Source organism: Staurois parvus, unplaced genomic scaffold, assembly GCF_062004578.1.
Source record: "Staurois parvus isolate SC_StPar_1 unplaced genomic scaffold, SC_StPar_1.0 ptg000714l, whole genome shotgun sequence".
Taxonomy (NCBI): domain Eukaryota; kingdom Metazoa; phylum Chordata; class Amphibia; order Anura; family Ranidae; genus Staurois; species Staurois parvus.
The window spans coordinates 3,726,069-3,737,647 of NW_028318510.1; the positions used below are offsets into that span (position 1 = coordinate 3,726,069).

Consider the following 11,579-nt stretch of genomic DNA (forward strand, 5'->3'; position numbering starts at 1 on the left):
AGAAATACAAAACTCATCAAAAATGCATGTGCAAAAACGCACCGCAAAAAGCACTGCATACAGATCAAACACAAACAGCATAGGTGTGAACATAGCCTAATGAAAACTCTCCTAAGACAGAATACAAATTCCCATGATGATGTAATGTATTGCATTGCAATGTATTCTTTTCTGAGCGTGTGTGGTTTTGGTCACACAGTTTTTGTACGGACGAATACTGTACTGATTAAATGAAAATTGTTTGTTCTGGTATCATACAAGAAGTTTTTTTGCTTATCCTTTTTGGATTTTGCATGAGCTCTCATGATCCGCTCTAAAAGCTGTGTACTAATGATCAGATTATTGGATGATTGGTCCAAAAACTGTATTTTTCATCCTATATTCTCATTGTGTGTATGAGGCATTAATGTTAGGAAGGAATGGTTCTCAATTTTGACTTTAAGAGAAGTTGAGGGCCTGTGTACCGTGACGATTACCACAAGTACTTCATCATTTGTCATCATAAGGACTGTATAAACCAAATCAGGTTCAATGCTTCTGATTCTCAGAGAGAGGAATTGAGCACTTGTTGGTATTCAATGAAAACAGCATCAGATGATGCACAAGTCACTGACTTGGTACCATTACTGTACATTATTTATTTTATTTATTTCAGGTACTTATATAGCGCCATCAATTTTACGCAGCGCTTTACATATATTTTGTACATCAGTCCCTAACCCTCAAGGGGCGTACAATCTAAGGTCCATAACTTACATTCATACATACACATACATACTAGGGACAATTTAGAAAGGAGCCAATTAACCTAGCAGCATGTCTTTGGAGTGTGGGAGGAAACCGGAGCACCCGGAGAAAACCCACGCAGGCACGGGGAGAACATGCAAACTCCAGGCAGGAAGTGCCGTGGCTGGGATTCGAACCAACGACCCTAGTACTGCCAGGCGGAAGTGCTAACCATTTAGCCACTGTGCTGCCCATACATAGTGCTTTGATGAAGATGGTTTGCTTGTCCTTACAAATATTTCTGTGCATTTGTGATTGAAGGCACAAACATGCCAGCCACCTTTGGACACCTGGCCGGGGGATATGATGGACAGTATTATGGCTACCTATGGAGTGAAGTCTTCTCAATGGATATCTTCTATAGCTGTTTCAAACAGAAAGGAATAATGGACCCAGAGGTAAGGTTTCTAAGACTGCAGTGTCTTTTTATCTGAAACCAGTGATCAGTCTTTTGGAAGAGGAATGATGTTTAAGAGGGTAAACTGCTCAATCGAGAGCATCAATGGACAACAATCATAATATTACAGTATTGGATGAAGTTGGGTGGGTTGATGCATCTGAGGACTCCATTGAAGAGAAATGGCACAGTGAGAATTATTAACACTGAGGGTTGTGCAGTCAAAGTAAACACCGCTGTAACCTATTATCTGGTATACTATAAATTTGTCAAACACAACTTGCAGGTCTACATTTTGTACAATGTAGACCTTTTTAGTTGTGCTATTGCTCCAGAATTATACAAGTCTAACCCACCACTGAGTATAAACTTTGCACCACATGGGAGCGATCAGGAGCAGCTATATGTGTTACAAGGGTCTATGTGACTGGTATTTGTACACATTTCCCACACTGCACAGCCAGTTATATGGTTTGCATAGTTCCTGGTTAAAGTGTTACTAAAGTAAAAAAAATATTTTTTTAATTAAAAAAAAAAAGCATGTAATACTCACCTGCTCTATGCAGTGGTATTGCACAGAGCAGCCCCGATCTTCCTCTTCTCGGTCTCCCAGCAGCGATCTTGGCTCCTCCTCTTCTTCGTTTGTCTCCATAACAAGCATATTGCCATGGAGGTACACAGTGTCTGCGTGCTCCTGAGCAGTGTGTCTATGGAGTCGCACTCCATAGGCTTACACAGCGGAACTTAGCCCCACTCCCTACTTCCTCCTCACTGCATTTGATTGACAGCAGCAGGAGCCAATGGTTCTAGTGCTGTGTGAAGAGGAAAAGAGGGGAGAATAGATGCAGCCGTGCACAGCAATGGATCTATTCTCTCCTCTCTTCCCCTTCACGCATGAAACTTTTTTTTACCTTAATCAAGGAATGCATTAAGGAAAAAAAATGTTTTTAGCTTTGTATCACTTTAAGGCAATTAATTTACCTAATTGAGTGTTTCATCTTCATATTTTACTTATCCCCCTCCAGCCTTCTAATTGGGCAGTGAATCTGTATTACCACCTCTGTCTCGTGACCAGGAAGCAGTAATTCTGAAGCAGGATGAAGCAGAGTGATCTTCTCAATTATCTGAGCCGTGTTAATCCTAAAACTGACTGGTCAAAATTACCTATATTTTGACAGGTAAAACAGTAAAAATATAGGTACTGTAACCATGTACATTATTTAGCTGTTTTCCTGTAGCTCCACTTTACAACAGACCAGTGATTTAAAGTCATATTAAATCTTTGTAACCATCCTGCTGTATTACACCAAAAAAGAATAATTAAAAGTATAAAATCAGTACCCCTGATAAAAAAAAAGTTTGGATTGTTTCCCCCAACAAGCCAATTGTGTGACCAGTTCTGAGAAATTGGTAAGTGTCATGACAATCATGTTCCACCCTAAAAACGGGTTGGACATGGAACATGTTCCCATAGTTGAACTTAGTTGTGTGGAATACAGTATATGTGGCATACATCATTATATCAGCATCGTTCAGCTATAATTATAATCTACATTTCATTACATTTATGAACCTGGAACGAGCTTGCTGGTCAGGCTTTCTGACTTCAATCGCTGCATGCTTGTTTCAAGGAAGCGACTTTGAAACTATTACAGCACCGATTCAGTATAACAGTCTGGCAACTAACTGCAGCAATGGTGGCCCACATATTTTTTTTGGAATAGGATCCATGTAATGGTTACTTGACTTTAGCCAGGTGAAACAGTGAACCGTGGGATATCTATTCATCTGCTGTTTTCTTACTTTTACCGCTCTGCCATGAGTAGTGGAGGTTCTGTTTACACACTCAGCTCTATGACCCCACTCTGTGACTTTTTTTCCCTGTAGGTTGGAAAGAAATACAGAGACCATATCCTGAAGCCTGGAGGATCAGTGGATGGCATGGATCTGCTGCGGGAATTCCTGGGTCGTGAGCCAAACCAGAAAGCTTTTCTCTTGAGTAAAGGATTAGGATCATAAAATGTAGTTACCCTTTAATTGTATACATTTCAAGGGAAAAAGTTATGTGACTTTTCTGAACAATAACTGCCTTGATAATGTGCCAAAATGTACTGACACTTTTTTTATACTCTGCCAAAATGTGACTTAAAACACAAAATGGAATCTATATATCAAATTTCATTTGTGTTATTTTTGAAGCAGGAAAATAGGTATTTGTTACAAATAGGTTGGAAACAAGAATTCATTTTAACTTTACAAGTCAATTTTCACTGCCATATTGTGTACTAAAACTCTCATCTCTTTTAGTGGTTGCTTGATTGAACATTGTGCTTCTCGCTTCTGTTCATCTAGGGAAAATGACAAATTCAGATATGAACTGTTGTAAAGGAAATTCTTAAAACATAATTTAAATACGTATAGTGCATGTAGAATGACTACTTATGAGCTAGTTTTAGGATATTTATCTAGAATTGTTCCTAATCCAGATGTATGTTTGGGTAAATACAAAAAAATGGCTGTCAGACTAGGTTACACACAACCTTTGCAGTCACTGTGAGTTAAGGATACTGTAAGATGCACTGAGAGTGGCTAGCACAGGAGCCATTTTCTCCTATTGACATTAAAGCTTCCTGTCACCATACACCTGAGTAATGTTTGGAAATGTGGAAGCTAAAAATACTCATCAAAGTGTTCAATCTTAACATATATAGGCACATTTATGATTCCTTTTAGTTCATGGGTATAAAATCATAGATATCTTGGCAACAGTGAGAGTTGGTAGATAGTGTAGACCAGTGTTTCTCAACCTTTTTTTTTTAAGTCAAGGCACCCTTTAAAATTATGGACAATTTCAAGGTACCATTTAAAATTATGGACAGCCTTGAGGCACCCCATTCTAAAATGGAAAAAACGATTCTAATATAGTTTTACATTATGCGTCAACATCCACACATGTAGGACACCCAACGTTAGAGGTGATTTATTCTTCAAAATCAAATACACTCTGCACACTGATACTGACTAGTATTCCAATGTTTCTCTTCTCTCGAAGTTTTTCTCCATCACTGAGCTAATGTGACCCCAGAGGAACTGAGAGGAGCAGGGGAGGGTCAAACAAGGATGCTATGCAGATGACCAACATCCTCCTTATCAACTGATGATGACACTGGTTGCTGGGATGCCAGCAGCTAGAAGGTCATAATGGTGCACAGTGAAAACTCGTGGCTTTGTGTAACTAAAAGGTAGGCTTGTTCCACCTCTGGCTTGTACACAATTTTTAGGCATTTTGCCAAGGAACCCCGGAAGAAACCTCAAGGCACCCTGGTTGAAAAACGCTGGTCTAGATTATAGAAAGATCACATGATTAAAATCTCTGTGTACTCCACTTTCAATAAAAATGCGGAATTGACATGCCTGCGGGTAAAGCAACAGATAACAATAATCTGTGCTAATATGACAATATTTGTGCTCTCATTCTCAGTGGTGGAGTTCTACTGAATTATTCAATATGTCAACAAGCTCGAGCTGAGATCTGGGAAAAAATACTTCTCATTTCTTGAAAAGAAAACACTCACACATCCAAACAGAACATTCATTAACAAGTGATGTATTTTCATAAAGAAATGCAACATAACGAAAAACCAAATGCTTAATGGACAATTCCATCAATAGCCATGCAGTCTGTCCAGATCAGTGTCTCCAGGAGACTGCAAAGACAAACTTTCAGGAACTACAAGTTCAAGCATCCTGTTCAAGCATCATTGTGCTCTAACCTTTGATCACTTTCATGCTGTCACTTCTCAGTTCAGTGCCCAATACATACCACCTCTATAGCCAGGCCACAGGCCATAAGGTGTTTCACAACATGATCTGTGATCTTCGCACCAGATGCTACCAGAGAAATACTTCAAACATTGTTTGACACATTAATATTGTTATACAGGATTTATATAGCGTAAATAGTTTATGCAGCACTTTACAACATGAGGGCAGACAGTGCAGTTACAATACAATTCAATACAGGAGGAATCAGAGCGTTCACCCCAGTGTTTGCATGAGTCATATACAATGGCAATACCCCAGAATTAACTGGTTTCCTACAGTAATTTGCCATAAAATGTGATCTGACCCTCATCTAAATCACAATAGATAAGCACAATGTGCTAATAACACACAAACAATTCTAAATTCTGATGTCTTTATTGACTACACCCATTAAACATTCACAGTGCTAGAGGAAAAAGTGAACCCATAGACTAATTATTTAATTTTCCTTGCCACTGTATGTTCTCTTTATTGCTTATGATGCTCATCTAGCTACATTCACTTCACAAATCATTTAAATGTAATTTAGCCATGGGATTTGTTATCTATTATAAGGATTTTGATAATACGGGAACTTTCTGTAATCAGGAGGACTGAGCCCACAAAAACAGGCAATGACAGGATGATGGACTTGGAGACTGCATCTTTAAGAAAAGAAAAAGAAAAAAAGATAGCTCCAATATTTCTGCCCTCACAGGTTCACTTTAAGACCAGCCGAGATGTGTTAAGGTAGAGTAGTTTCACACAAACCCAAACATTTAAATGTGGAAGCACTTAGAATTTATTGGGGGGTATTTATTGATTCTGTTGCTCAGTTAGAAATGCTAAACAGGAGAAGTGAGGCAGATGTGGGACAGACTGATCATGCTGAGATAATATGTCGACAGGCATTGGGCTTGTGTCGATGGCATCGGTTTGACATTAGTTTCAGATGTTTCTGAGATTATTCGGATTTAAAGGTCTCTTTAAGATTAAACCAGAGTACTCTGACCTGTCTGTCCTCATACCAATCATCCAATTCTACCTGACGTCCAGAGCAATAAATTAAATTGCAAGCTCTTTCAAGACAGATTCTTGTTAGTTTAATGAGATTTGTATGCAGCCAATGTGTTGGAACGGCTGCTGTAAACTCCCACTGTGTTCACAGATGCTCCGCTCACTTTAATTATTTTAGAGGTCATGCGTTTGAAGCTGAGAAGTCTTGGCCGCAATATGAATATTGAGTTCTAAACTCCAGAGTCTCTAAAGAGCAGCTGCCAGACACAGCGGACTATTTCAGTTTTATGTTCTCCTCAATGGCCAAAGGAGATCTGTTACACCTCCAGCTTCATGGAACAACTGGGGAAGGTTACAGGAGAGACTGGGTTACACTTGATTAAATATAGTTGGAGATAAAATAACATTTATCGTATATAAATTTAAGAGTGGAGAGAGGATTTTCCAATCTTATATGTGAAATGAGATCTAAAAGTTGAAATAACGGGTGTATAAAAGGGAATACTTGGCAAAATGCGGTAATAAAAATCTGCAAGAATAACCACCAATGTCTGCTTTGTGTTGTAGGATGGATTGTTTGGCAGAAAAGATTCTAGGCAATTCAGATATTGGGCCTGTTGAAATTGTGACATAAAGATATATTATTATTATTATACAGTATTTATAAAGCGCCAATAGTTCACTCAGCGCTGTACATTACAAAGGGGGACAGAACATGTGACAGAACAATACCAATACAATGCAAAACATGAGGGGATCGAGGGCCCTGCTCTTTCGAGCTTACAATCTAGAAGGGATGGGATAGTGGTACAGGAGGAGATAGCTGTGGGGGATGGAGTGGTAGGAAGAGTGGAGGAGGTCAGCAAGTTAGCAGGGGGTGAGGTAGGCTTCCCTGAAGAGATGGGTTTTCAGGGTGCGCCTAAAGGAGAGGAGAGTAGGTGATAATCTGATGGGTTGGGGAAGGGAGTTCCAGAGGATGGGTGACACCCTGGAGAAGTCCTGGAGGCGGGCAAGGAGGTCTTGTGAGGAGCGGAGTATGCGTGCTGGGCGGTACTTGGATATTAGGTCAGTGATGTAGTTCGGGGCAGTATGGTGGACAGCTTTGTACGTCAGTGTTAGGATTTTAAATTTGATCCGTTGCGCAATCGGAAGCCAGTGGAGGGATTGGCAGAGGGGGGTGGCGGAAATGGAGCCGTTGGAAAGGTGAATGAGTCTGGCAGCCGTATTCAGGATCGACTGAAGCGGGGATAGCCAGCGGTGAGGCAGGCCAGTGAGGAGGGAGTTGCAGTAGTCGAGTCGTGATATGATGAGGGAGTGGATGAGCTGTTTAGTGGTTTCTGGGGTTAGGAATGTGCGGATTTTGGCGATGTTGCGGAGGTGGAGTCTGCACGAGTTTGTTAAAGATTGGACTTGGGGCTGGAAGGATAGGTTGGAGTCCAGAATGACACCAAGTACTCTGGCCTGCAGAGCGGGTTTGATATTGGCGTTGTTGGATGTGATGTAGAAGTCGATGGGGGGTGGGGTTCGGGCTGGGGGGAAGACAAGGAGCTCGGTTTTGGAGAGATTCAGTTTAAGGAAGTGGAGCGACATCCAATCTGATATATGTTTGGCTTTGTGAACAGCACTGGTAAAAATGCATTGTGTGGACATTACTAATGAGGAATAAAGGCAAAAGGCTGACCATTTGCAAGTTAAAAGTGGAAATTTTAAAAATTGCTTGCCAGTAGCTCTTGTCACAGCTCTGGACTTGCAGTGGGGTTGATTTACTAAAAGTGGAGAGTGCAACATTTGGTGCAGCTCTGCATAGAAACCAATCAGCTTCCAGTTTTTTTTGGTTAAAGCTTAACTGAACAAGCTGAAGTTAGAAGTTGATTGGCTACCATGTACTGCTGCACCAGATTTTGTACTCTCCAGTTTTAGTAAACCAACCCCTATGTCTCTTTTGCAATTACCTTCCTGCCTATAGTCTTCTAATGAATGCACACTGCATGGTTCATGGTGAATTTCCAACTCAGCACCCAGAAGTAGCCCAGGGAGAAGATGACAGCAGCAAGGGCCGCATTACTAGAAGGTTTCAGTGAGTATTTTGCAGAGTTTAGATCTGCTTGCTTAGCAGTACAGCACAGTGGATGAAATATTTTGTTAGTAGTTTGGCAGAGACAGATTGCATTGAAATACAGATACCCAGTAGAGGGAGGATCTGCAAATCTGTATTTTATAAATCAATGGAAATATGGAACCGCAAATGTAAAAATGTGACTTTTAGATCAAGCATCATTTTAAGGTATATATAAAAACTTGAAATACCTACTTTTGAACAATGTACTCTAGCTTCCGTTTTTACATGGTGGTTACGAGATATTACAGTTGCTTTAGTACATTGAGTTCTGAAGGGTTTTATCTTTGTTTTGTTTTTTTTAAGTACATGAAGAAGTCTTACCAGTGATGTTCAGAAATCTATTGTTAGCCTTAAGGCCCTTTGCACACAGGGCATCTAGCTGCAATGTGTCCCTCCCAGCATTTTAGTGTGCCCAGGAGAGACAGGTGCAGCATTCAGCCCCACTGCTGGCAGCCTGTCAAAGTATGCGACAAGATGTGGCTATACGGGGCTGAAGACTTGTTTTCCTTGCATTTTTCCCTGAATGCATAGGGCAGGCCCTGAACGTGAGTAACACTCATTATAGAATCCAGCCCCATGCATCCACAGCCTACCAGCCCTGGTTCACACCAATGCGATTTGTTAGTTCAAAATGGCATGACAAGCCATTCCCCATTTGCGGCAATGGAACCATTCAAATCATTGCAACTCTGAAAATGGTTCCTGCACACTTTTCTATTTCATTGCGACTTGCATTGACTTCTGTTAAATGAAGTAACAAGCAGCAATTAAATCGAATATCCCAATTGCAATGATCTGCAGCTTTCAAATTGTGCTGAAATGGTGTGATTTCAAAGCCCCACTGGTGTGAACCAGGGCTTAGACTCTGACAGGCTGCATGCAGTGGGGCAGGACGCTGCACCTGTCCCTCTCAGGTGCACTAAACTGCTGAAAAGAACAGACAAGGGCGCACTCTCATCGTGCATTACCGTGGTAGAACATGTGTTTATTGAATAAAAAGAGGATATATACTCACAAACCAACGTGATTAAAAGCAGTATAAGTGGTCCACAAAGACAGTCACAATACATCTGTGTCTAATGATATGGATAACTGACGCGTTTCGGGAGCTGAACCCCCTTCCTCAGAGCTTGGCTGTTCTTTTCCACTAGTGGTCAGATTTCCCGATCTTAGAAGGGCAGCACCTCTTCGGTTGGCATTTTGGCATCTCCTTGGTTGTGTGAAGACTGGAGTGCTGGTTTCGTTCGTTTATCTTTTGGAGTGCACTAAAATGCTGGGAGGGACGCACAGCAGCTAGACACCCCCATGTGCAAGAAGTCTAAAACTGATGTTTACACAATTTTTACCATATTGCACTTTTCTGCATATGCTTGTCCCATGCTCCCCATTAAGGATTGGCACCTTTGGGGAGCGGGTGCCCGAATTTGACAGGTACCTGCTCCCACTTCCACTGCAATTGCCTAGTCGATTGGAAGCGAAAGTTGACCCCCCCCCCCCCCGTAATCTTTTGGGACACGTGACAGGTCCCAGAAGAGTATGGGGCTATTCACAAAGCGTAGCACTTCTCGTGCAGTGGGCACCCGGCTGTGAAGCCACAAGCTGTCACAGCCAGGTACCCACACTGAAGATGCCGGGGAGACAAGACAGCCAGTGAAACCAGCCGTGGTGAGGACACCGCTGGACCGAGGGACAGGTAAGTGTCTTGGTTTTTAAAAGTCAGCAGCTACAGTTTTTGTAGCTGCTGACTTTTCTTTTTTTCTTTTCAGCTGGAACTCCGCTTTAATAGCAGCTGTGAGCTCCCTTCAACCATTGATACCTACTGGAGCATTTCTGTGGTAGGAGGAGGACCCTGACTTTATGAAAAAAAGCATGATCTATGTTTAAGCAGAGCCATTGGCTGTATGTGTGTGATTGTCCTCCCTTTTGCAGTATTCCTGCAAACCCCATAACATTTGCAGCATAACACAAATCTGTGTTTTACCCTTGCAGTGTAGAGCAACAGGTTCACTTCCTTCATAGCACACTTTTACCTTTTCTTTGCTCTGTTTGGCTGCCGGTACCATGTATAAGTTGCAAGCTGCTCAAATCAGAGCTTACACAGGGCTATGGATTCTCTCCATGTGATACTTGTATATGGTAATTGGTCCAAAGCTGTCACATGCAATGAGACACAGTCCTTCATACCTGGAAGCACTGGGTCTTTTTTTTATGCTTCCGACAGCTGAACAGGGGGCAGAGATGTTTAAAACACTGTTTACATTGGCGAAGTACAGGTTTGTTTTAAAGTGACACTGTAAGGTACTATTGAAAATGCAATCCAATCCAATGCTACGTGTGCCTCTATTGCATGTCACAATGCAGTGACAATCATTTTGAATTGCATCCCTATGCACTAAGGTCTACACGACTCCACCACACGTTTCAGTGCACCAAAGCACTTGCTAGCATACTGTTGTACTGTGCGTTGTGGTATGTTGCTTTGTCAATGGCGTATGTCCAATTTTTTTGACCTTTTGGTGCAATGCCAGCTTATTACTTTGATTGGCCTGCCTTAACGCACTGCACAGTAAGGCATTAAAAAACCACAAGTTAATGCAGGGTACCAAGACACCAATGTCTGAATGCTCCCTCACAGCTTTACACATGTGATAGGGCAGTAAGGAGATGTGAAATATCTTACCAGCAGGCTTTAAGTCTGCTCTAATCCTGTGCTGTATCGCATGTGTCTGGGATGGTATTGTATTAACATAATTTGTGTATATTTGAAAGGATCCCTTGTACAATGCCCTAACCTATGTGCTGCACATTATTTATTGTGCCATAAAGTAATACTCTGCCAGATTCTATTTCACTATAAAACACAGTTCAAAGTGCAGTAACCTATATCAACCAATTGAAATTCAATGTACTGGCACAATCAGTGCAAGGTGGGTTCTGATTGGTTGTTAGGGGTAATACGCCTTGCATTATTTTATTGAATAAGATGGATTGTTACAAAACATTATGCCTTTATTCTGTGTATTTTGTTTATGCCTTCAAGATTGTTGTGATATCTTTGATTGCTGGTCTGTACCATTCTGCTTGAAATCTCACTCACTTGGAGACGCACATTGTGGTATTTATTGGAAATAAACACAATAACATTTATTAATAAATGATGTAGCTGTGTATTCATTTGTATTTCAAGTTCTTTGTTTATTACTTTCATAACATTTGTTGTTATACTAATTACATTGTAATCCGCTGGCATGTCAGAGAAGCCTGCTGGTGGATTACAAGGTAAAAAGGGCGACACAGTAAGTAGCACAGCTTTTGTCATGCTTTTGAGCCTCTACTATTAATTTTATCAGCAAGCTGCAGGGCCCTTTCACATAGGGGAAGCTCCTATTGATTCCTGTGTGGCAGGAGGACCGAGCCATTGCCAGTAACCTTTTATTGCAGGCTTGTTGTTTGGAA

General features: G+C 41.2%; 1 protein-coding gene across 2 annotated transcripts in view; it reads left to right on the forward strand.

The window, feature by feature from the left end:
• The window catches only part of NLN (neurolysin), a 94,348-nt gene extending 83,070 nt beyond the window's left edge, over window positions 1-11,278 (forward strand). Inside the window, exons 12-13 of one of the 2 annotated variants that reach the window (XM_089653470.1) lie at window positions 1,048-1,184; window positions 2,209-2,710. In XM_089653470.1, the coding sequence (XP_089509596.1) occupies window positions 1,048-1,184; window positions 2,209-2,268 (197 nt within the window). In that variant the 3' untranslated portion in view covers window positions 2,269-2,710. Of the gene's footprint in view, window positions 1-1,047; window positions 1,185-2,208; window positions 2,711-3,070 lie in introns of those variants that run through there. The other variant, XM_089653469.1, reaches the window with a different exon arrangement.
• Window positions 11,279-11,579: the final 301 nt, after the last annotated feature.